The sequence below is a fragment of the Phoxinus phoxinus genome (assembly GCF_949152265.1).
Source record: "Phoxinus phoxinus genome assembly, chromosome: 2".
Lineage (NCBI taxonomy): Eukaryota > Metazoa > Chordata > Actinopteri > Cypriniformes > Leuciscidae > Phoxinus > Phoxinus phoxinus.
In genome coordinates, this window is record NC_136877.1 from 43163307 (window position 1) to 43191140 (window position 27834).

The 27834-nt window shown below is 37.4% G+C and overlaps 1 protein-coding gene across 6 annotated transcripts in view; it reads left to right on the forward strand.

Moving 5' to 3' along the window:
* Window positions 1-27834, forward strand: part of ntrk3b (neurotrophic tyrosine kinase, receptor, type 3b) — a 172124-nt gene that overhangs the window by 91177 nt on the left and 53113 nt on the right. For 3 of the 6 annotated variants that reach the window (XM_079590710.1, XM_079590705.1, XM_079590709.1), the window contains exons 4-9: window positions 8900-8968; window positions 17663-17817; window positions 18812-18954; window positions 19042-19183; window positions 25491-25796; window positions 26912-26926. In XM_079590710.1, the coding sequence (XP_079446836.1) occupies window positions 8900-8968; window positions 17663-17817; window positions 18812-18954; window positions 19042-19183; window positions 25491-25796; window positions 26912-26926 (830 nt within the window). Of the gene's footprint in view, window positions 1-8899; window positions 8969-17662; window positions 17818-18811; window positions 18955-19041; window positions 19184-25490; window positions 25812-26911; window positions 26927-27834 lie in introns of all 6 variants that reach the window. The other 3 variants (XM_079590706.1, XM_079590708.1, XM_079590707.1) reach the window with 2 other exon arrangements.

Consider the following 27834-nt stretch of genomic DNA (forward strand, 5'->3'; position numbering starts at 1 on the left):
GGCATTTATCAGACTCTTATCTGGTGTGACTTGCAGAAGTGTTTTGGTTTCTTTCGTGAGATCGCTGCTGTGGTCTAAAGAAAACGGGCGAGGAAAAAGTTCTACTTTGTTAAGATTATGTTATTAATGTGTTATGTTGCATCATTAGTAGTACACAAATCTAGTAGTAAAATCTTTTTGAAAGAAGTCTCTCTGCTCACCAAGGCTGCATTTATGTGAACAAAAACACAGTAACAACAGCAATATTTTGATCGTGAATTATAATTATAATTTAAAAAATATGGCAAAGCTGAATTTTCATTTTTGTTCATCTAGTGTCACATTATCCTTCAGAAATTATTATAATATGCTGATTTGCTGTTCAAGAAACATTTATTTTTATTATTATTATTATTACGGTTGTGCTGCTTGATATTTTTGTGGAAACTGTGATACATTTTTCAGGATCTGATGAATATAAAGTTATCAAGTAGCGTCTAATTAAAATAGTTTTTTTTTTTAGCAATGTTTAAGTCTTTACTGTCACTTTTGATCAATTTAATACATCCTTGCTTAAAGGGCACCTATTATGTAATTTTGAAATTTACCTTTCATGTAGTGTGTAACATAGATCTAAGTGAACAAAAACATCCTGCAAAGTTTGAAATATGAAAGTGCACCGTATATAAAGTTATTGTCTTTCAAAAGTAAGAGTCGACTCGGAGTCATTTTTATGAATCGTTAGAAGACCGAAGCTTTTTCTCTGACTAGATGACGTCAACATGTCAAGTTATTTGAATATGATACGCCCACTTATTGCGCTCCAAGGCCAGGGAAAATATCATGGCGACGAGACGCTGTGTTCTGAAGTGCGGCTCAAAAGCAAACTTTTTTCATCTGCCCAAGGAGGAGCATTTGAAGACTAAGTGGCTACAATTCATATATACAACTATACCATAGAAGTCAGGGGCGTAATTTGTGGGGGGGTTGGGGGGGAGATAACTCCAACAACCCCCCCACAACCCCCCCAATATTTATACCATGATCACATGAAAACCCCCCCAATGTTCAAACCAAATCTACACCCTTGACAGAAGTATAGTCCGAGCCTTGCTTTGTTCGCCCCATTTTGAAGACGATTGCTTTTTAAATGCAATCAAACTTGGATTCGCGAGCCGGCTGATATTGAAGGAAGGTTCAGTTCCAAGTGTATTTGCATCAGCTTCCTCCTCCGTATCACAACCTGTAAGTGTTATTAATAATTTTTGCTTTTATGTTTTATGTAGCATGCTTAATAATTATTTAGTTTGTTGTGTAAGCACCGTTTAGCTTCTAGGTCTTCAATGACAATTGTATTGAGATTATGTGAAGTGTTTGTCGTTGTTTTCGGAGTTGTCTTAAAGAATAGAGTAATACCTCGTAGTAACATAACTGTTTTTTTTGTTTTTGTTTTTTTGTTTATGCTTCGGGCTAATGCAAACAAAGACTGATTGTGCTTTTACAATATGAACTCTTGGCTATGCTCGCTAACATAACATGCTCTTCTGGCCGGTCTTCCATCATGTGCAATTAAACCTCTACAAATGATCCAGAATGCTGCAGCCCGTCTTGTCTTCAACGAGCCCAAAAGGGCCCACGTCACTCCTCTGTTCATCTCTCTGCACTGGCTACCACTCGCTGATCGCATCAAGTTCAAGGCATTGACGCTTGCTTACAGATCGACCACAGGCTCAGCTCCCTCCAACTTTCACTCGCTCCTACGAGTCTACATCCCTACCAGAAGCCTGCGATCGGTCAATGAGCGACGGCTCGTGGTACCATCACAGAGAGCCACAAAATCACTCTCCAGAACATTCTCATTCACGGTTCCTTGCTGGTGGAATGATCTCCCTACCCTCGTCCGGAATGCAGAATCCCTGACCACATTCAAAAGACAACTGAAAACTCATCTCTTCCGTGAGCTCTTGACATAAAAAATAAATAAAAATAAAAAACCCCTCTCCTTTACCCTCCCTTGTTTTGGCTTATGCTACTCTGAGCAATGCCAGAACTTTGTATTTTGAGCACTTCTTGCGTTATTTTTGCCTCTTCACGATGACTCGCTTGCTGTAGTCCTCAGTTGTAAGTCGCTTTGGATAAAAGCGTCTGCTAAATGACTAAATGTAAATGTAAATTTAAACATTAAATTCTTTATCTTATTTTTAGTTTTTTACTACAAACTACAAAGCAGTGGACTATAATCATTATTATAACACGATTTAATTGATAAAAGCATCATTGTACTCTGTGTTAAACAATAAGTATTATCTCTGTAAACACTGCTGGGTCATCTGACCAATCGCAGATTAGCGTCGCGCAAAGGAGGGGTTTGGAAAAATGAGTCGTTGAACGAATCATTTGGGAGTCGGTGAGCAAATCAGGTAAAAATAAATGCATATTATACGACAACAAAAGTGTTTTTTGTCATTGCATGCATGTAAAACTGTTGTTGGGGACTCCCAAAACAACATTAGGAACATTTTAAATGTCATAATAGGTGCCCTTTAATAAAAGTATCAACTTCTTCTTCTTCTTCTTCTTCTTCTTCAAAAAAAAAAAACCTTCTCCCTAAACTTTTGAACAGCAGTTTGCTGTTTATTAGTCTGTTTCAAACACTGTTCAGAATAGTATGCGACAAGATTATGTAACCTCACACCTAATTTTATTTGAATCAAATTCTGTGGCAGCAATGTAGCCTATGCATTATTCAGCATAAGGAAGTCCCAGAATGCATTGCGACAGAAATGTCAATTCTAAATATAGTTAATTGAATACTAAAGAAAAAGTGTGCACTTGTAACCACTAGGCTACGTCATTTGTGTTTTTTGAACTCTATCCAGGCATCAATAGAGGGTTCATAGCAGAGGAAATGCATATGAATATCTGTCCTGGTTGAAGATCAGCTGGGCTGCAGCATTCTCCATGTGCTGCAGACATTTTATTGCTTACACTGGGCTGTCGGCCAACACTGAGTTGCAGTAATGAAGATGAGACCAGACTAAGGCCGGTACTGTAGTAAATCTCCTGTCTAACATACAGGAATAGAGCTAGTGTTTTGAATTCACAGATTTGTCATTATCTTAAAGGGGTCACATGATGAGCAATATCATTTTCCTTGATCCTTTGAAAGAAATTAGTTTGATGTACTGTACTATGAGCATTTTTACAACTCAGAACTCAAAAACACTGCTTATCAGGGGTGTAATGATACCCTCATGTCACGATACTGATACTGACACGATATGATATCATTGCGATACTCCAAGACATATGGTAAAAGGTTAAAAAATTTTTTACTGTTGATTAAAATGCTAAATTTGGTATTACATTTGGTAACCCAATGCACAGGACAATTAGTGACACCAGAACTATTCATGATTCTGAAGCTGAAAATACAGAATTATTTTGGACGAACACTCTTAGAAGAAAAGGTTCTATATAGAACCTTAGAAGGTTCTATAGGCGCTTCGTATTTGGAACCCCTAAAAGGTTCTCTCTTAGAAAAAAAGGGTTCATTGGGGTTCTATATAGAACCATAGGGTTCTTTACTCAACTCCAAAGAACCTTTTATGCTAAAAAGGTTCTATAATGACAAGAAAGAACCCTTTCTTGGGTTCTGTATAGAACCTTTTAGAGGTTCCAAATACGAAGCGCCTATAGAACCTTTTAAGGTTCTATATAGAACCTTTTCTTCTAAGAGTGAATATTCTTGCACTGTCTCTGACTTGATATATTTACAGTAGGCCACATTTTACTGGTAACATATGGCAAATGACATTTGGCATAATCAGGACCCACAAATATTCCCCCATTGCATTATTATACATTATATTCAACATTATATAGTAGTTTGATTAGAGTCAGTACTACATCACATTTTTTCCTCACACAAATTGTATTATTACTATCCACAATAGTGTATTGCGATATATTGTTACACCCCTACTTTTGGATATCCGACAGGTTTGTCAACGGATGACTGTTCGCGGGTTATATGTAAATGATGTATATGAAAAGTCTGCTAAACATTATTCCTAACTGTGTGTAGCACCTGTTGCTCTGCACATCCTTCTAAACAATCCCATTGTTAGAAACGAGCAGCTGAAGTTTATTTTTAACAAAGTGCTTGATCGTTTTCAGTCTGACTTTATCCATTTATGCAGTATATTTCAGCTTGAATTGTTTTGCGATTCTGTCACAATGTGCACGGCTTCGCAAATAGGCTTTTATTGAAAGATGAGACAGTTAAAAACTATTTTGGATCCAACATCTAAAAGTAAAGTTTTTCTTAAAGGCACAGCAGCAAACAAACAAACAAACAAATAAACACACACACGCACACGCACACACGCACACGCGCGCGCACACACACACACACACACACACACACACACACACACACACGTCTCTCTCTCTCTCTTTCTCTCTCGCTATAAGAGAGGCCTTATAGCGCCACAGACATTCTAGCTTGCTAGCTTGTGTTAGAATACGAAAGAAAAAAATTAGCCCCAAAAAACGACACTTCAGTAAGCTTCACCTTTAAGTAACACCCACAAAGACGTGCAATTACATAGATTGACTTATGCAACACATTTTAATAAGACTCCATCAAAAGCTCTTGAGGCAGGAACTGAATGGTTGAATTGCTATGAGTTTAAAATGAAAAACAGACTCATACTCAAAGGCTTCAGAAAGAGTGTAAGTGTGTGTTTTTGAGTGTGTGTTGTGGGTGGTGACACTTTAAAGTGCACAGCAGCAACAAAACCCCTCCCCCTGCATCAGAGAGCTTGTTGCTATGGTGACGGGCTTTGGCAGCCAGCAAAGCTTGTTATGAAACTCATAAGAGTTTCAGTGACCCTAAGAGTACGCCAGTCGTCTAGTCAAAATAGCTTATTAGAAATTAGTTTATTGACATGCATCCATCACTCCGGCCATCTAACAGCTGTGTATATCTCTAAAGAGCAGATCTCTGAGGAGGGAAAAAACGCTGTGTGGTTGCTAGGATGTTGCTTACTGGTCCAAGTCAAAAAGAGGCCACACACAAGATGATATATTTTGTTGTCTCTTTTAATGTAAGTCTAAGGGATTTTGTTTGGCTGTTTATGCAATCTGCACAATTTTAGGTATCCGTATCATATGTCGCATGATCCTTCAGAAATCATTCTAACGCATGACGTCCTAAACAGATGCGATCCAATACATTTCCAGTGATAAGAAATTTGTCAATCTACATCAGACGCGACACAACTATGAGATGACAAAGTCAATCAAAAATCACAGCCAATCAGAACAGCGTGTGGGCGGAGTCTCTGCAAGCACTGCATTCCCAATGAAATGGATAAGTAAATGATCAAATTCAAAAGTATTATACCATTTAAATACAAAAATATTCACTGAGTTACTGAAACAATCACAGAATAAACTTGTTTTTTTCACCGTTTGTTTCCTTTCATTTCTTTTCAAGATCTGATGGCTATTTTCACAATGGCTTTAAAGGTCAGACAAAATAATATTTAAACTCACATCAATTTTTTTTAACAATAAATAAAGTGCATAATCAGTAGCTGAGATTTTCATTGTCGTACTGCATGTTGCTGTTCGAGCTGGAACATTTCAGAAATAGAAACTGTTTTGAAGGTGTCAGTCACATCTGGTTAGGACAATGTTATATACTAATTTGTTGCTCAAGTAAAATTTCATATTAATATATCAGTGTTGAAAACAGTTGTGCTGCTCAGTTGTTGTTGTTTTTTGATGAATAGAAAGTTAAAAAGAACAGCATTTATTTATATCTTTTGTAACAATATAAAAGTCTTTACTCTCACTTTTGATCAGTTTAATGAATCCTTGTTGAATTAAAGTATTTATTAAACATTTATTTTAATAACAAATCTCATTGGCTACAAACATTTGCACTATAGTTTGCATTTTGGGCAGTCATTTTATTGCTGCTCATTTTAAATGAAAGTACGACCTTTGAATCATTTAGCCAGATGTTTTTTAAAGGTTTTTTTCTTTCACCAAGTTTACCAATAACAAACTTAAAAGTTTTCTCTGCTTAGGAAAAGACAAGGGCTATTAGTTCCTTCTGAGTGCTTCCTTCAGTGTATTATTGTATGATATATTTGAGTCAGGCTGAAACAGATCTACCCAAATGTTTCCGACCATGGACCATTTATAACCATATTTTGCACAGAATCTTAAAAATATACATAAAACAAATATTATATTACCAATTTTGGTCAAATGTGGACGCCTAATATGATTTAAGTTGAATTACAGTCCTTCAAATAGCAGTTCTGTGATGTCTGTTCCATTTTTTTTCTTCCATATCATGGATGTCCATCTTTTTTTATAACCAGTAGATTTATTTTAATACCCCATACCGCATATCATGCCTTCAGCTTTGTTGGTTAAAAGCCATTTACAAGTCCCAGACCACCTCTTTGTATTGAATTTGTTGGCTTTTAAAACCTGCAGTCTTTCATTGCGTCTACTGAATTTGTAGACGGCGAACTGCTCAAGTTCTCTTTATTGATTTGGCTGAGCGGCCCCTGCAGCTGCTCCTTTTCTCTCAGCTCCTCTTGGCAGTGACGGAGGCTCTCTCTGATTTCCTGTTGCATAAAGTCCTTCTCTCTCATGTTAACTCTTTCGTTAATGTCGTGTTTGACAGAGCGTGTTCACTGAATTAGTATTTGTGTAACACGTTCAGTAACTATTAAGGTTTGCGGGCTTTTTATATTCGAGTGCTTACTTGTTTTAAGTATGTAATATACAGTATTTGTCTTTTTTTTTAACAATATTCTGACAGTATTTGTCAGTATTCTAATCGACACAAAAAATATTGTTCAGTTTACTTTATTAAATTGAGCTAAAGCAACACAATTGTGACCCTGGACTGCAAAACCAGTCACATGGGTCAACTTTTTGAAATTGAGATGTATACTAAGCTGAATAAAAAAAGCTTTCCATTGATGTATGGTTTGTTAGGATAGGACAATATTTGGTCGAGATACAACTATTTGAAAATCTGGAATTTGAGGGTGCAAAAAAACCGAAACATTGAGAAAATCGCCTTTAAAGTTGTCCATTTATGTTTGCGATTGTGCTACATTCACTCACAAAAATATATATTTTATATATTTAAGGTAGTAAAATGTACAAAATATCTTCATGAAACTTAATATCCTAATGATTTTTGGCATAAAAGAAAAAAACAATAATTTTGACCCATACAATGTATTGTTGGCTATTCCCACAAATATACCCGTTCTACTTTTGTGATCCAGGGTCACAATTCGCCTTTGGCTAAGCCACGCCCTAGAATGTAGATTGACCAATCACAGCGCAGCCAAGAACGAGCTCCCACAGAGGGTCCGACACTTTTTCACGGCGCTCCATTGACTTCAACGCAGGCGGCTCATATTTTTGGTCTCGGCAGGCTATTACGTCGTCGTTTTATCAGAAATATGGTTAAACGTTGTGCCTGGGGCATTTCTAACACAGATACGCGTTTCCCAGAGAGGTTGGAGGGGGTGTCTGTTTTTCCCCTTCCCAAAACCAAATTAAAATACTGACAAGTGTCGTCTTTGGATTAAACTGTGTGGACGTCCTCAGTCAGCGAAACCCCTCAAGATCAACAACACACTTTTGCTCTAAGATACATTTAGCTTTTAACCTTACTGTGAAGTTATACTAGTTAGACAGTTTTATGCTGGTTTAGGTTATGATTTCGGTTCTCTGCCCTAATTGTTGATACGCTAGCATGCTGCTAATAAATACAACTTTATACTCGCGTAGTCCGTTTGCTTTGTAATAATAATGATTATATAAGTGTATAGAGACCTACCCAGCTTTGCATGAACAGTGTTTCTCCTGATATTGTTAGTCCCAGCCTCCGTCTTGGTTAGGATATGCGGTGGTTCATTTTTTGACTGTGACCGTTATGCTTTTGCCTCGATCTATTTGGATCTTGTTGTTGCTTGCGTTTCGCCGTATGTCTTGAATATAGCCTTCGAACGCACACTGAGCCCCTTCTGCCTACTTCTATCGGACACTTTATTTGCTGCTTTATAAAAGTTTGATAAAATTCCAGCAGGAAGAGCCGTCACAGCATAAGCCATGTTGATACCAAACCAGAGCCCAGATGAAGTTGTCGGAGGTAGCAACAGTAACTAAGGGGGGCGGGGCTTAGCCAAAGGTCAATTGCTAAACGAAAAAGTTTTTTTTTTTAAAGAAGTCTCTCATGCTCAGCAAGGCATGCATTTATTTGCTCAAAATATGCAATTCTTCTGGTTACCATTGTGCTGAAGAGTAGAGTTTGTGCTTAGGTGGCTACATGTATGTTGCATTACTAAGTGAGCAATAGCTGTGCTAATAATAATACTTCTTACTCCTTACTTGTTGTATTTGAATGCAAATATGTGCTATGTGAATTATAGAAACTATATATACAACATACATTACTGAAACACTAATTCAATTAGTAAGTTCAACCTGTTCAAACGTATGTCTAAAATGAATAAATTAATTTCCTCTAACCACTTGGCTTAAAATGGAGTAAAATCAAAAAGCCATTCTATTCTATTCTATTCCATTCCATTCTATTCTATTCTAAGGTCAATATAAAATCAAATTGACGTGACAAATTGTCTTAATGTATTGGTTGGGTATGGATTGAATTGGCTTCACCTTTCTTTCTTGTCATGAATCTCTGACCTGATCTTTTTCTCAATAAACATCCAGTTTCACTCAGAAATGCCGCATTTTGAAAGTAAAATGGGTCGTAACCTTATTTCATGTTGATTTGTATTGATTCATGTGTTCACAGCTTAATCGTAAATCACTATCCCTCTTTGTTTTTCTTCCCTCCCCCCCACAGAAACCTGTCCAGGAACCCTCTGACGACACTCTCTTGGCAGCTTTTTCAGCACCTTCAGCTGGTCGAACTGTAAGTTCATCCTGCATTGGTTAACAGTATTTCACCAAAGTGAGATACATCACACACACACACAAATCACAGTATAAACACACCAAGCAATAATTCCTCAATCTACAGTCATGGTCTGAATTAATGGCACCCCTGGTAAATATGATCAAAACTGGCTGTAAAAAATAAATCTGTATTGGTTATCCTTATGATCTTTTACTCAAAATATTGCCAAAAATCAAGCCTTTCATTGAATTAAAATAATTAAAAGTCGGGAGGAAATCACATTATGAAATAAATGTTTTTCTCCAAAACACGTTGGCCACAATTATTGGTACCCCTAGAATTTTTTACGAGTAAAATATCTCTGAAGTATATTCCCATTAATATTTACCATTTTTAGCACACCAGGGTGACTAGGAACATTAAATTGTCTAGCTATGACTTATGAGGAGTTTAAATATGAGGAAACACAAAGGCCAAAAAAAACAAAGAATATAGTTCTGATGTGCAGCAAAAGATTGTTGAGCATCACAAAATAGAAAGTGGCTGTAAGAAAATAGCTAAAGAATTGAAAATCTCCATTTTGACCATCAGGGCAATAATTAAGAAGTTCCAATCAACTAAAGATGTTACGAATCTGCCAGGAAGAGAACGTGTGTCTATATTGCCTTAATGGGCGGTGAGGATGAACGTTTGATTGGCCAAAGACTCTCCAAGGATCACAGATGGAGAATTGCAGAGATTAGTTGAGTCTTGGGGTCAGAAAGCCTATAAAAATAAAAAAATCACACAACCCCAACATCACCACATGTTGTTTGGGAGGGTTTCAAGATAAATCCTCCTCGCTCATCCAAAAACAAACTCCAGCATATTCAGTTGTCAGACACGACTGGAACTTCACACGGCACAGGGTTCTGTGGTCAGATCAAACAAACAAAAAATAGCTTTTTGGCAGCAAACACGCTAGATGGGTTTGGGTTTGGTGCACACAAGGATAAAAAGTACTCCATGTGTACAATTTAATATACCGTTGGATATTTAATGTTGTGGGCATATTTTTCTGCTGGAGGTCCTGAACTACTTGTTCAGATACATGGCATCGTGGATTCTATCAAATATCAGCAGATAAAAAATCCAAACCTGACGCCTTCTGCAAGAAATCTTATAACGGGCCATGGTTGGATCTTCCATCAGGACAACCATCCAAAACAAACATCAAAATCAACTCAAATTTGTTACGGAGCACAAAATGAAGCTTCTGCCATGACCGTCCCGGTCCCCTGACCTGATGAGTGGAGTGAACTGAAGAGAAGAAGCACCAACATGGATCTGTGAATCTGAAGGATCTGGAGAGATTATGTGTAGAGGAATGGTCTCTGATCTCTTGTCAGTTGTTCTCCAAACTCATCAGGCATTATTGGAGAAGACTCAGCGCTGTTATCTTGTCAAAAGGAGATTGCAAAAAGTATTTAATAAAAGGGTGCCAATAATTGTGGCCAACGTGTTTTGGAGAAAATCATTTATTTCATAATGTGATTTCCCCCCACTTTCAATTATTTTACTTCAATGAAAGGTTAGAATTTTGCCAATTTTTTGAATGATAGATCAAAAGGATAAACAATGTAGATTTATTTTTTACAGCCAGTTTTGATCATATTTACCAGGGGTGCCATTAATTCCGACCATGACTGTATGCTAGATCTCAGAACTCTCTCTGCGTAGCTTTTCTGTGATAAGCAGCACTCGCCTGCCAAATTGGACGCTGAAATGCCGGCTTGGTGCTCAATTGCATTGCTGTGTTCATTAGAAATGTTTTCAGCACGTGACTGTTGATTAATTTGTTTGTGCACCCCCTGCTCTCCCCCCTCGGATAGACTTGTGTCTCTGTCAAAGCAAAACTTCTCCAGTGATGAAGCAGAAATACTGTTTATGTCTGTGAACGGTGGAGTTGCTCGTGCTGGTTAATTAAGACATGGCATTGAAATGTATTGGTCTTGTCTGCTGAGAGCCTGACCTCATTTTCTTGTTTGTCATGAATATTTGAGCAATCTACATGTACATAAAGTGATGAGTTTGTTTATTGATTGTGAGCGGCGACGTGGTGCCGTCGTGTTGTGTTTAAAATGACAAAACAATTCAATTATTTTTCATTTGACACGTCCTGTCCTCGTCCTTTGTTGTGGCTGAACACAACTTGCAGAGCCACTGACATATGTCCTGCTTAATTTTTTATTACACACATTTTTGGCCTTTCATTTCAGAATGTGTTAGGGGATTTCGACTGTGTGCAGTGCTGTCTTTTCATGTCCTCGCTGATGTGGATATTGTGGATGATGATATAAACAACGCATGTCATTCGTCCAAATCTGTCCTCTAAAAAATTAGAAATTAATTGCTAACTGTTATGGTGAATTAGGCATATTTTCCAGGTGGGGTGCTTTAGAGATAATTTCAGCACAGTTCAGTGCTGAAATGTAAGATTAAATTCAGTACTAAGATATGTGTTCAACTGCATTATGAGCCAATATCAAAAGATTAACCTGTTAACCAGTAAATACTGTTTTGTGTAATTCTTTGATTTTGGGTAAATTACAGGAATGGAATTATGGAAACTTGATAAGGCCACGGAATTAATAATAAAAAAAAAGTAATTGCGAGTTTATATCTTACAAGTTTCCCCCCGCGATTCAGATGAAAGGAAAATCATGATTGTAATATAAAAAGTCTGAAGTGCCTTATTTTGTTATTCCATAGTGGAAAAAAAAAAAAAAAAACACTTGTGAATTTCCCAGAAAAAAAATTCTGTTTGATGTGACATTGATGTGACGTTTGATGTGAGATAAAAAGTCTCAATTACCTTTTTTATTTACTTTTTTTATTCTGTGGCATAAACAAGCTTTCATAATAGTCTGTAAATATCAGGGAAATTATAAAATAAAGACCTGGAAAATTTGTGGAAATCTTAAAGGACAAGTTCGGTATTTTACACTTAAAGCCCTGTTTTCAGATGAAATAGAACGGTTAAAGTCGGCATGAAATCAAAATTGACCCTATTTACTTTGTTAGTGGATATTACTAGTCTTGTGGTGAACAATTAATCCGTGCAAGTTAATACACGGAAAACAATTGTTTGCCGAAGTTATCTTTAATCAAAGTTTGAAAAGTTACTTCCAGGTCTGGAATGGTTCTTTTTCTGATGACATAGGCTTGACGGCTTGGGTTGGTTAATCGCTTAACCACTCCCCTCAAACCGTTACTCTGCTGTGGGCGAGAGATGGAGAGGAGGAGCGCTAAAGTAAAACCCTGCCCTCTGTTCAATATTCCGTTTCACTCGGAAATGCGTCACAACACTTGAGAAAAGTCGTTTGCAACTTCCGGTTCACGCAGACTTTAAGATTGAAATTTAGACACATGCTGTTGGCCCGAGAATTTTAATAATCTTCATCTATTAATGATGAATGACTGTGAAGTGAGAATTCATAAAGGACATCACTGTTGTAGTGTACAATACATAATATCTTTACAGCCAGAAGCATCTCCAAAACAATGACCGTATACTGACAGCTAAAATTAAACGGGACATATGCAAAATGCTGTTTTTAAATTTGCAATGTTAAAGGGATAGTTGCAAGACAATAATTCCAGACATTAAAAGGGATAATTCACCCCAAAATGATAATTCTGTCATCATTTACAGCCCATTGTTCCAAAAAAAAAAAAAAAAAAATGTCTTGATTGTTGTTTTCCATTCAATGGAAATCAATGGGCTCCAATGTTGTGTAGACCCCGACATTCTTCAAAATATCTTCTTTTGTGTTCCGCAGCAGAAAGTCTACAGGTTTGGAACGACATGAGGGTGAGTAAACGATGACAGAACTTTGATTTTTGGGTCAACTATCCTTTTAAAAGTCTGGGATTAGTAAAAACAATATGCATGACGTGTCCATTTGAAATAATGTTTCCGAGTTCTCTTGCTGCTCTGTATTATCTGAGAGTGACATTCACCACTGGCATGATGTGTCATCAAAATGATTGATCATATGGTTAAACTACACTTAAAATGAAAATGAAAGACTGCATTGCAATAAATCCGACAAAGTCATTGTCTTCAAGGACACTTGGTACACAAACATTTGCAGACTTACTTAATTAGCATAAGTTCTTAGCGTCTCTTCTATCAGAGTAAGTACTTCCTTTATACAAAGGAAGTGACATCAAGATGGGCTGGCGGTTATAAATTATAGCTCACTATTTTTTAGACTTTAGTTTTGACAGTATTACTTAGGATGAAATGACAGTTTCTTTTATTAAAAAGTATATGACACAAAATATGTATTTACTTTGCTCAAAGGGTGTGTGTTTTTCACTCACAAATCGTCCTTTCAGCAAAACATTCCTTATTGCCAATTAGATTCAAAAAAGTAAAATACAGACATTTTCCCATCGATTTTCACTAATGTAGAAGCAGATAAATATTTATCAAAACTCAAACTAAGTTTTAGGATAAAGTATACACATATCCAGGCCTAAAACTAACTTGTTTCCATACAGACTACATACCGGCCATGCATTAAGCCAATTTGAAAATAAATAAATGTAAATAAATTGAAAATAAATGCAATTTATCCAGTTGTTCTTTTCTTTGCCTTTTCTTCCATTTTTTCCATTTTCTTCCATTCCAAAATATATATATATATATATCTCACGAAACGAAAGTGAGTACACCCCTCACATTTCAGTAAACATTTTAGTATATCTTCTCAAGGGACAATACTATAGAAATGACACTTGGATATAGTTTAGAGTAGTCAATGTGCTGCTTGTACAGCAATATGTATTTACTGTCCTCTGAAAATAACTCAACATACAGCCATTATTGTCAAAATACGTCAACAAAAGTGAGTACACCCTAAGTGATAATAGCTGTACGCCATTTAACCATGCAAAGCCACATGTCCTATTCATAATATCCATTTCCTATCCATTCATGTTTTTGTCTGCTTGACAGGACCATACAAATGTGTGTATCTTGAATTAGAGCAGTTAAAATTTGTGCTTTGAGTACAATTCTCTCATACTGACCGCTGGATGTTCAACATGGCACCTCATGGCAAATAACTCTCTAAGGATTTGAGAATTTGAATTGTTGCTCTCCACAAAGTTGACCTAGGCTATAAGAAGATTGTTAACACCCTGAAACTGAGTTACAGCTGCCAGGGTCATACAGAGGTTTTCCAAGACGGGTTCCACTTGGAACAGGCCTCGCAAGGGTCAATCAAAGAAGTCCTCGTGCTGTGCGTCAGGTGCAGAAGCTGGCTTCAAAAAACAGACGCATGAGTGCTGCCAGCATTGCTTTAGATGTTGCAGAGGCGGAAGGTCAGCTTGTCAGTGCTCTGACCATTCAGCGCGCACTGCAACAAGTCGGTTTGCATGGCCGCCGTCCCAGAAGGAAGCCTCTTCTGAAGCTAGCAACCTGTCCAAGAGCATGAATTACTGTAGCCATGTCCTGTGGCCTGATGAGACTAAGATAAACTTGTTTGGCTCAGATGGTGTCCAGCATGTGGCGATGCCATAGTAAGGAGTACCAAGAAAATTGTGGCTTGCCTACAGTCAAGCATCATGGTCTGGGGCTGCATGAGTGCTGCTGGGACTGGAGAGCTGTGCTTCATTGAGGGACACATGGATTCCAACATGTACTGTGACATTCTGAAGCAGAACATGATTCCCTCCCTTCAGAAACTGGGCCGAACGGAATGATAACGACCCCAAACACACCGCCAACATGACAACTGCCTTGCTGAGGAAGCTGAAGGTGATGGAGTGGCCAAGTATGTCTCCAGACCTGAACCCTATTGAGCACCTGTGGTGATCCTCAAGCGGAAGGTGGAGAAGCGCCATGTGTCCAACATCCAGCAGCTCCGTGATGTCATTATGGAGGAGTGGAAGAGGATCCCAGCAACAACCTGTGCAGCTCTGGTGAACTCCATGCCTAGGAGGATTAAGGCAGTGCTAGAGAACAATGGTGCTCACACAAAATATTGACACTTTGGACACAGTTTTGACATGTTCACTTAGGGTGTACTCACTTTTGTTGCCCTCTATTTTGACAATAATGGCAGGATGTTGACGACTCTAAACTATATCCAAGTTTTATTTATATAGTATTGTCCCTTGAGAAGATATACTAAAATGTTTGCTGAAATGTGAGGGCTGTGCTCACTTTTGTGAGATACTGTATATATATATATATATATATATATATATATATATATATACACACACACACATTTGTATAGGGAACTTTGAATTTACCTATAATATATATATATATAATTCAAACTATTTTATATAAAAATGCTTTTAAATGAAATGGATGTTGCATCTCTGCAATGGAAGAAAAGGCAAAAAACAACTGTATAAATTGCATTTATTTTCACTGAATATACTTTGTTACCAAACAAATTTGCACTTCACTGAACAAATTGCATGTATTATGGAGAATAATGGAGTAGATTGGTATCAGTTATGTTGCTGTGGTGCTGTAATAATGGTGTAATCTTCAAAGCTTGATGAGATTCACAGGCATTATTGATTTTCAGACCCAGTGAATCCATCCTAACAGTCATTGCAATATAATATCAGCCCAAGGGTTCGGAAAAAGAATGGAGAATTTAGACTTGATCCTTTAGTACTGGTTCTCAACTGGTGGGTCACAGGTATGATCTGATGGCAGTTGAGGAAATACATTTGAATGTTCATTTTTAAATACGTTTTTTAAAGCAATTTTGGAAGAACGTTGGGTCTCCACTTAATGCAAAACCTGGATTCGAAAGCAAAACCAGTTTAGACCCGCTGCTTTAGAGCACCTCCGTGTTTTGTTTTATTCTTCAAATGGAAATGATCCCATTAGATTCAGAAGAATTTCTTTGCATCTTACAATTTCATTCCTCAATAGCTTTCAGGTGCACACACACACAACTACCTCATCAGTGTGCATAATCATGTTATAGACTGTCAGTCATCGTTGATGATAGTCAGCCCCCCATCCCCCCCCCCCCCAGTTGGCCGCCGCTGGTTTATTCCTGGCAGCGTAAATGATGCCTGAGTTTAAGCTCAAAGCACGTATAATTACTTAGAAAAAAAACATGTCTTTTTTGTTGTTGTTAGACACTCCTTAGTTTACTTCATGAAGAAACAGTTTCACGTTTTCTCTTAGAATTACATTCATTTCACTTTGGCCATTCTGTCAGCTCATTCCATGTCGTACAGATGCATTTCTTCCTCCGGATGACCTGACTCCTGGAGGTTTGCAGAAAGGGATTTACTAAATAATGAAGGGCTCTGAAAACATACAGTAGTGTATTTCCTAACCCGACTACAGATTAATGGACTAAAGTTTCACGCTGAGATCAAAGCCTGTGGGTAATGATATACAGTTCATCACGTTGTGAGCGCCTCATTTTTCTTTCCATTCAGCCACTGCGACTGTGTTTCAAGAAGTGAAATGTTGTATTGTTCCAGTAATCAATGTCCGCTTAGCTTTGTCGGATATCACATACCCATTTGTCAGCATAATGTGCAAATCTTGGAAGATTTTATTATTTTCAGAAGATAAATTCTATTATATATTTTTTATAATACATTGTATATGTAAATATATATATTTAATAAAAATAGAAATATGCTATGTCAATGATTATATTTTCTATGCACATCAAATAATGATGCACCCAGGACTGGAACTATATTTTCAGTACCGTTGAAAAGATTCCGTTATTTTTCTCTCTCTCTAATACTCACCAAAGCTGCCTTTATTTGCTCAAAAATACAGTAAAAACAGTAATATTGTGAAATATTATTACAATTTAAAATAACTTTTCTATTTGAATATATTTTCAAATGTAATTTGTTTCTGTGATGTCAAAGCTGAATTTCACCATCATTACTCAAGTCTTCAGTGTCACATGATGCTTCAGAAATAATTATAATGTGCTGATTTGCTGCTCAAGAAACACACGCACGCACGCACGCACGCACGCACGCACGCACACACACACACACACACACACACACACACACACACACACACACACACACACACACACACACACACACACACACATACTAAACAAAATACTAAAAACAAAACAAACATCTGGAAGCTATTAAAACCTGCCTGCCTTAATTTTTACTTATTTTTGCATATTTACTACATTTACTGATCTCATGTTTACAGTCTACAATGTCGCTTCTGGGAATGGGAATTCTGATATTTTTGCAGTTGCCAGTTTTACAGCTTTGAAATGTAAATATCCATGCTTTGAATGTTGTTTATGTTATGCATCATGTATGTTACATGTAAAAAGATGCAGCTGACAAAATGCTTGTGTGCGACGCACGTCATTGCAAGGGTAAATAAACAGTCAATTAGCAGGCGCTTTTTTTCAAAACAGGCTACAAAACAGTCCCTCTGGAGCAGCCCATGGTTTCGAGTGTTACTCAAGGGAATGATGGAGATGGCTTATGGATCTCCCCAAGTGGGAAACCTACCTTTTAGTAATCAGCCTGGATCACTATTTCACACCACCCTGGAGATAGTGTCATAAAACTGTTGTTTTCAACCAGGGCAGGCAAAGATTGACTGATTTTTGCATGCCTAGCTCTGAGTTTGGGGGTTGTGTAACTACCGTTAGCTGTGTGTTGTTGACGCAGGAGGCTGGAGGGAGTCGTCTTCGACTGCGGCTGTGAGATTCGATGGATTCAGCTCTGGCAGCTGCGAGGTGAGGCCGGCCTGCACACCCAGCAACTCTACTGCAAGAACGGCGCATACAAGATTCGCCTGAGATCAATGAGCATTGCCCACTGTGGTAAGACATCTTTCTTCATTAATAATACAACTGAAGGCCAAGCATGCACTACGTATTGTTATATAAGATTATATTACTTGTGTGATGCAATGCTTATCTAACATTATGATGCAGTATTGGGGAGAGGGTAAGATCTTCGAACAATGTCCTCGTATAATCAAAGAATTTTGTCATGCAAACATATTTGGATACACATCCAAACATCATATACAGACGAGACATGCTTATTTTTGCATAACTGCCAGGGTATAAACCATGCATATTTGGGGGTTACGGTTCACCCTAAATAATTACAATAAGCATTTTAGTACGTTTTACTGAATTTTATTTACTGAATAAAATGTTACTGAAATGTATTGAATTATTGAAATATCTTTGAGTTAAAATAAAATTAAAACTGAAAATATAAAAATAAATGTAAAGTTTCAGTTTCCCTTTCAGTCGCTCACGTTCGACGTGGCGTCTCCCGTTCCCTCCTTCAGGGAACGAGGGTTACATTAGTAACCGAGATGATTTTTGTTGTGCTATTAAATTTTTTCTATTTATCTTTTATTTTTTACTTCTGTTTTAGTAATTTTTAGTACCTTAAACCTATTTATTTGCCTAAGTAAGTTTTTCATTGAATTTTAGGAAATTATAGCAACACTGATACAGTTGCTTTCATAACATAGCAGACACCTTACTATTTTAACTTAGAGGAAAACTGAAGTAAAGTGCTGCGCAATCTAGTATAAATAACAGTATATCATCAAAAAACATGGCATTTTCTTACAAATAAATGAATATGCTAGCTATAGCTTACACTAACTCTTATGCTTTGGTATTAGCAAACTAAATGTTTACACAATATACCATGTTGATTTGCTAATTATGGACTGGTGGTAAAACATGGTAAAAGAAAGTATGTTGTTGTCGAATTAGTATTTTGACTTAAATTATTTTAAGAAAGCAATCAACGTACAGTATAGACTTAAAAGTCCTTGCTCTGATCTAGACCTGCCAGATATCAGCGTTGCTCACAGTAACCTCACTGTGTTGGAGGGCGATAACGTGATGCTCAGCTGTAACGGCTCTGGTTCTCCATTACCTGAGGTGGACTGGACTGTGACCGGCCTTCACTCCATCAACACGCACCAGGTGAGCGCCATTCATCCCACACCAAACAAACTGTCTAACCTTATTTTCAATCTAACCATTGCATAATATTTCTCGTCTGCCCTCCAGTCGAATGTCTACTGGCCGAACATTCACTCCATCAACCTGACGCTGGTCAACGTGAGCAGAGACGACAACGGATTTGTTCTGACCTGCATCTCTGAGAATGTGGTTGGGATGACCAATGTGTCCCTTCAGCTGGCTGTGCTATGTACGTATATTTCGCTTGTTATAGGTTTTCATGTAACATCAAATAAGCTGACTTCATATTGATGTTTCACTTGTATAAGTGAAATGTACAAACTAAGCATTTTTAAGTACAACATACTATTTCTATTTCACTTTACATGTTTGTTTTAAGGCAATTGGTTTATATGGTCTTTTTTAAGTAAGTTTAACTAATTAGAAATTACAGTGTAGCGACATAATACGCATTACATTACTAGTGTGAACGAGTACAGTGACACCAATCATCGATAATACAAACAGGGATCGGTCATGATTATGTGCCACAGTGTGACATTTTTTTTGTCATGAATCCAGCCCCAGACTTTCACCTGGCAGATGATAAAACAAAAAAGAAAAACAACAACAGATTTAGAGACCAGAAATGATCCACCCTAAATTCTCTAGCCATTCAGAGCACCTTGGCAACTACATTGCAATGCCCTGCCAACCACCCATTGCACACTATCAGCGAGTTTTGTTCAGGAAAGCGTCACTCGGATTTCCTTCAGAAAATGTGAGGATCTAGTTCTATTAGCATGTTTTCATATCTGGTTCTTTTGTTGAGGTAAAGTGAAACACCAAGGGAAAATAAAATTAAGTTCTCTTTTAAAATCTGCTGCAGAATTGATCACTTTCAGTTTCAATAAAGCACACTGAAGCTTTTCATATACCGGTAACCAATGCAAAATAAGTTGAGTGTACTTTATTTTTTATTTAATCTGTGTCCTGTAATTGCTGAAGGTGTGCTAAGAATGGCTTTATTTTATGTACAAAATGAGAAGTCGAAATATCATTAGTGATTTCTGAATCTACAGCAACTTATACAGCAAGCCTAATAATGAGCTTGTGAATTATATGCGAAGACTGTTGCAGAGAACACAACTGTTGTTTATTTGTTGTTCTATTGGCTTATTTTAATGAATTACTTTACCTGATTAGCAAATCAGACTGAATCAAACAATGACTGAATCAAGCAATGTTCAAATGCAAATGTATACGTTTTATGAAACTCAAAGTGCCCCTATTATGCCCTAATTTTGTCTCCTACAATAGTTTTACATGCATACAAGGTAAAAAAAAACTCTTACATTTTTTCATAATATACATTGCACATCACCTCTTTTCTCAACGTGTCTAAAAACAGTTTGTTAGAATATTCAGTCTCTCTAAACCCCTCCTTTCCGGAAGCTTACTCTGCTCTGATTGGTCAGACGGCCCAGTCTGTTGTGGGTCTACCGCTTACAGAGCGTGTTGGAAACCAAATGACCATTAGCATATCTGAATTTCAGCTCTGGAGGCTTCCTCAGCACTTGATACACAATGATATCAACAGTAACGATGGCATTGGTGTTACCATATCAATTTGAGTCCTCATCCTTTGGGAAGAAAAAAGCGCAGAAAAAAGCACCTCCTCGACATGTCGACAACACAAGCCAAACTCTTCCAGTCTCAGCTTCAGTTTTTGAGGACGGGTCAAAGTAGACGTTGTTCGCGGGCAGCCAATGAAGACCATACGCTGGCATTATGCAAATTTGTTACAAACCTACATTCACAAACAGCTATATATTACACACTGCATGAAAGGAAATATTCGAAAAAGCATAATAGGGGCACTTTAAATCAAACAGTAACACTTTAGTTTACGGTCCAATTCTCACTATTAACTAGTTGCTAATTAGCATGCATATTATTAGGATGTTGGCTGTTTATTATTACTTATAAAGCACATATTATTGCCTCATTCCCTTAATTCTACCTATACCAAAACTTAACAACTATCTAACTAACTATTAATAAGCAGTAATAAGGAGTTTATTGGGAAAAGTCATAGATAATAGTTAATTAATAGTGAGAATTGGACCCTAATCTAAAGTGTGACCAATCAAGAAGATTTGGAAGTATACAGTTTAGTTTCAGAGTTTTAGTGTACTAAAAGTGTAGAATGTGTCAAATTCTGTAGAAAACACTGAATAATTGTTATTCAAGTGCGTTTATTTGAATAATTTGAATATAGGCTGTGAACTCTTATTTAGAAATCATGCTGAAAATGCATTTACTGAAATTGTTGCAAACTTTAACACAGATAACACCACACTCTACTAAAAAAAAACTGTATGTACATGTTTAAAATAGAACAAGGTACTAAATGAACTGATACATCAATTAACAGCTATGAACCTGTAAGACTTTGTGTTAATTTAATCAGAGGGTGTGCACGTATTTAGGGATTGCGTTAGGTTGTGATGCATAAAAATAGACCTCTTTGGATTTCTCTCGCTGATGCTGTTAATGTTCTAGGACTCAGATATGATCTGACACTCAGGCGTCATTATGTTCATTAAACAGCACATGATTTTAAGACATTGAGTAGATGAAAAGCATTACGTTTTATCTCTCTGCTGACTAATGACTTTGACGTTAAATTGAAATGACAGCAGCAAGATATAAGGCTATGAGTGGAAAAATTGTCAAGTTTGGTATTAATAACCAAGTACTGGGTCTTGTCTTTATTAAGGAAGTGAAAGGAATGATTGCTGATGGCTTATAATCCCTTTATATCTAATTATATTATATTTAGATTTATATCCTGTTAATTTTTGTTGTCCCATAACATTTTTTTAAAGTAGTAATTATATATATTTATTACATGACTTGGTTGAATTCTAATGTAGAATGCGCTCTGTTATTTCTTGAAAACAGACCGCTGCTAAGTATTACCAAAGAGTATAGGTACTTCTATACTCTTTGGTATAACAGACCGTTGCCATGAAAAACAGAGCGTTGCCATGGACGCAGGATTCTAACCGTAGAGACGGAACGGACTATTTTCTTTAGCGGAAGCCATATAAATTGTTTTAAATCAATAAACTCCTTTTTAAATAAAAATTTTGTGTCAAATTATTGATTTATTTGGTAGGTAGCCATGTAATAAGCGGGATAATGTATAGCGAGGCGGTTGTTATAGTGAATAAAACCCCTTCAGGCTGATTCAAGACCCCTCCGCTTCGCGTCGGGCTCCCGATCAGCCTGTCGGTGTTGTATTCGCTATAAAAAACGCCTCACTATACATTATCCCTTACATATGTTTGTTTATTTATATATATATATTAGGGCTGTCAAACGATTAAAATATTTAATCGCATTAATTTCATAGTTAACTCGCGATTAATCGCACATTTTTATATATTCTAAATGTCTATTGATTTATTTTTGTCCCATTATTTTTCTCTCATTTTAATGCTCTTATCAACATGGAAAAATGGATCGGCTTGCTTTGTGCAAATGTTTTTTATTGAAAACAACATTGGCGTATACTGTGTTCAATTTCACTCTAACATTCTCACTTGGAGCAAATAATATAACCTCTCACACAATGTACTGTAACACTGTCCATCAATAAAAGGGTGAAAGAAATACTGACGAGGTAACGTTACTGATATTGACGAGTGTGCGGAGATCGCATCCGCTGTGTGTGTGCTTGGCCATCAAGTGGTATTTCAGACTGGACGTGCTGCGATGATAGCTCAGTTCAAAAGCAACGACAAAACACACAGATCACTTTGGTCTGGTCAATTGAACCATTTGGCAACTTTTTAAAAGTAAACTTTCCGTTCAGAATCTTATTGGCATCCATTTCGGCATCTCGTGCTCATCATTCATCCACTCAAAACGTAACGTTAAAGGGGGTCGCACACCGGACGAGAAGCACTGCGCCTCGTATTTAAAATTCGAACACATTATTCTCTATGAGTGAACACACACAGGCGGCGCCATTCGGCGTTTTTATTGCTGGCCATAAACTGAGAAAGTGCGCGTCCGATGTGCGATACGAGTTGTCCTAGACGCGGCTCGGCGCTGCGCTTCTCGTCCACTATTTGGCCAGTTCGCAAGCCCAAACAAGTGTGTGCGGCGTGCCTGTTGTTTTGTTTCTGGTCTAGCTAGATCCGGTATGGTGTTGTAGTTTTAATAACGTTATTAGTTGTTGCACAAAGTTTTACTACAAAGTTTGCTAGGCGTTAATCTCACGATCAAAAATTGAAGTATATATATATGTTTATTAAGAAATCGCAATTGACCCCCCTTAGTTACTGTCGCTATGCCCGACAAGCTACGCCGCTCTCATGCCACACCATGTTCTCACGCAGTGAGAAATACATCGCGGAACAGAGAGGAGACTAACAACGCGCTGACAGATAGGACAGACCAAGTTACTTTTCGGTTACTTTTGATATTAAACATATTAAACAAAGTCTCACATTTCAAATTTGGTCATTTTTTAAAATAAATTTAAACAATAAATACCGTTTTGTGGCTCTTTAATGTGTCTGACAGATCTCTGTAGAGCATCAGTTAAAGCTGCTCGTGAACTGACCATCTCTTCCTTTAGTTAATTTATAGCATCAAATAAACATGAATGAACATAAGAAGGAATGTTGTTTTAACCGCGGAAAGGCGCCAGTACACTCCTTTTCTCAAGTTCAAATCCTCCCATTTTAATCTACTAACTCTCCTGACTGCTTTGTCCGACAAAATGGCGATGGTGAAGTATGATTGGTCAGATCACCCGTCAATCAAGCTCCCTGCGAAGGGTCAATTAGGTGCAGTGTCAAAGCCAAAAGGCGAAAAATGCACCAGTTGAATTTTCGCATTACGATCAAAAGCTTTGGAATATGAGATGCACATATGGGATGCACATCCCTCCCGTTCTCTCTCTCTCTCCTGTTGGGATTGCAGCAGGACTCCCTAAATGACAGGCCTCATGCAGTAGTCAGAGCAGACAGGCCGAGAGCAAGGGTGCTGCTGCATGCTGATTCTAAAACACATGTCATCTGTTTAGGCGGGATGTGTGCCGAGCCGCTCTACAGGAGGGATCTATCTCTCGTCTAGTCTCATCATTCAGCCAAGCACAAATCACTTCAGCAAGAGAAGGCAGCTGACAATAATGATGCGTTCCCATTTGAATGACAAACAAACGCGCGCTGTCGGACAAGACATTTGCATGCGGTTTACCTTTGAATAGTGTACAATAATATACAGTCTGTGACAGCAAGATTACGAGATGTCCCTCTGTCAATTTATGCTCTGTCCATTTTTCATTGAAAACCCAATTTATAAACATAACAGTGGGCCAAGTTTTACCGGTTCTGCTTTTTACTTGACAGCAACTCCATTGTTAAAAAAAAAAGTCTTTCTTTGGGTCTCTTATATTAAAGGAATGGAAACTAACATTAAAGTAGTAGACTTTTTATGATTTACTCACTCACGTCTGTTGTAGTCACTCTCATGTTGCCTTTATTATTTATTTTGTGACTGTGAAACGTAAAATAAGATGTTAGGCAGAATATCTGAGCTTCTGTTTTCCATACAAGGAAAGTAAGTAGAGATTTATACACACAGGCATCTTACAAGTTGTAATGTATTCATCTGAAGTCATTTGGTCGCTTTGTGTGGTGAACAAACCGCAATTATAAAGTTGCTTTCACTGATAATTGTCCTGTCTTCCCCTCAAATCTAATTTGCAGTCAGCATGTCAAGATCTGTCACCTGACAAATGAGAACCAGTGCTGTTTGGTGTCAGCAACATATAGTGGTTCAAATTACAATCAATTTGTCCGTAATGCACATGCTTACAACACATTTAGGACTATCTGTCCACACTGTCATTCTACTGGTAATGAAATTAGATCGGTTTGGTGCCGTAGTGATGATGCCAGAGATATAAGAGTCATTGTGGAAAGAGATCTGGTCTCTGTTCATGTCTATAAATGGCATCTCAACGCAGTGTTGAAGTTGGAGGATAAAAAGCATATAAATATGTACATTTATTTATATAATTATATATGTAATTATAGTTATTTATATAATGTATAATTGTTTTCTATTTGATTATATAAAACAAATGTATTCCTGTGATGACAAAGCTGAATTTTTAGCATCATTACTCCAGTCTTCAGTGTCACATGATCCTTCAGAAATCATTCTAACATGATGATTTTCAGCTCAAGAAACATTTCTTATTATTATCATCCTCATCAATTATAGATTTCTTATTATTGTCAATACATAATTCACATGCTGCATCTTACCTAATAAAAGGCAAAACAGAAAATGAACAATTATGTGCATTTGATAGTAGATTGGATGCCTTGTTTGTAGTGTTCTTCCCTTTGCCTGAAAGCAGATTACCACAGGTGGGAAATCTGTATTTCACCGACTCTGTCCTGTACAGTATCTGTTCCATAAAGCCTCAGTCTTCTTATGAACCCTCCTTTTTTCTTTTCTCATATCAGTTCCGCCAGTAATCCTGAAGCTGGACGAGCCGGAACGGCGGCATCACACCTGCATCGAGTTCACCGTGAGGGGCTTTCCCCATCCCTCACTACGCTGGTTCCACAAGGATCGTGAGATCCAGCAGAGCGAGTATATCCGCATGGAGATGGAGTACTACCAAGATTACTTGGAAGGCTGCTTGACTTTTGAGAACCCAACGCATTACGACAATGGATACTACACCCTAGTAGCCACTAACTCCCTTGGGTCAGTTACCAAAACTGTCCACGGCTATTTCCTTGAGCCACCGTTCATTGAAGATGACGGTAAGTCTGCACAATGTAATCTATCATTTATCCCAAGGTATGAATTTGCTCTGATATTTATTAATTTTATTCTGATACACCCTGATATGTGTATACAGTACCTGTCAAAAGTTTGTTTTTTAAAAGAAGTCTCTTATGCTCACCAAGGCTGCATTTATTTCATCCAAATAATAAAGTAAAAATATGTCCTATATATAAAATCCTTTAATAAATGTAACAAATAAATGTAATAAATGCTGTTCCTTGAACTTTCTATAGCCCCTTTCACACAGAGATTCTGGAAAATACACGGATAATATGACCTGGGATTTGTCCCGGGATCATTTGATTTTGGTTCATTCACACTGCCAGTGATTTTCCGGGATCTGTGAGTGCGTTCACACACATCCCGGTAAGATCCCGTAAAGACACGTGACGTCAGGATGAGACGTGTAACGTACGCATCGAAAACACGTACACTATACGCATAGCGTGCCGTTCCACAAAGCTGGCGAATGATCTCAGCTTCAACGCAGATAGTAAGGAGCTCCTGGTCTCTGCTTCGTTCCAGTTTGCAGACATTTTTTTTCGTTCTTTCTTTGTTGATGACGAACACAAACTTTCTAGAGTCGCGCGTTGGCACGTGCGTCATCACTACGACACACCCCTTACAGCATTGATCCTGGCTTTTGTTCACACAGGGCGCGTTCCGGGACTGATCCCGGCAATGTTACTAGGTCCCCAACCCGGGATCGATGCCGGCATTAATCCCGGGACGTGTTTGCGTTCACACAGGAGGCACTCTGGCAATTTCGCGGCAATTGCCCAGGATCAATGTGTGAAAGGGGCTTATTAGTCAAAGAATCCTGAAAAATGTATCACCATTACCACAAAAATGTTAAGTAGCACAACTGAAGAAATAATAATAATAAGTGTTACTTGAGCACCAAATCAGCAAATTAGAATGATTTCTGAAGGACCATGTGACACTGAAGACTGGAGTAATGATGCTGAAAATTATATATATATATATATATATATATATATATATATATATATATATATGGACCATTTGTATGCATTTACAACATTTTCTTTCTTTTTTTCTATTTTTTCTCCTCTTGCTGTTCTTTTAGGAATAATTGAGTACAGTAAGTGTCTCTCTTTTTGACATAATACATATAAACAGACAACTAAATATTTTGTCCTTGTTCTGGCTTCGTCAAAACATAATAAATATTTTGTTTCAGATACACTATGATCTTAAATACAGCATTGAAGGAATTGATAAGATAAGATATTTTTTCAAGAGTTATCTCATATGCTAGGTCTTCTCAAGTGCACCAAAAACACAGAACTTATCAAACAAGAACGTATTACGTAGTAACTGTGTATCATCCCATACTTGAAGTCTTCCTTATTGTCTGGTGTCTGTAAAAGAGGACACCCCTAATGACAGTTCACTGAGATAAACGGAAGAATAGCCCTCATGAATTGCAGCGTGTATTGGACACGTATACAAGCTCTATGCATTAAGAGACCAGGATGGTATAATTGTTTTTGAGTTGGAGGACGGCTCGTGCTTTGGGTGTATGATGTGAGCCCTGCTGCACCTCGGCCATTACGACTCAATTAAATGGCAATTCCTCTCTGACACTTGTGAACAAGCCACACAGGTTGAGACAAAACCCTCTCTTACCAAACAATGTGGCTTTCAGGCAGCATCATAAATGTAGCCAAGAAGTGACATGAAAATAAGGAGCAGAAAGTATTCAATATATAGGGGGAGGGGAATAGTTGTAATAGAGGGAAATTGTCTAATTGCTAAGTCTAATTAAATTAGATTTATTTCTTTAAATTGGGATATTACGAAGCTGTGAATCACACTGGGATACATCAAAACAAGAGTACTTTTTATATACAGTATAAACATTTTATAAACAATTTATTAATTATAAGATTAATTGGTTTGATTTTCAGACCACATTTCAAAAGTAAACTGAGAAATATTCAAAAAAAGTGTGACAACTAGCCACACTCTCCTCTGCATTAGTGTTAT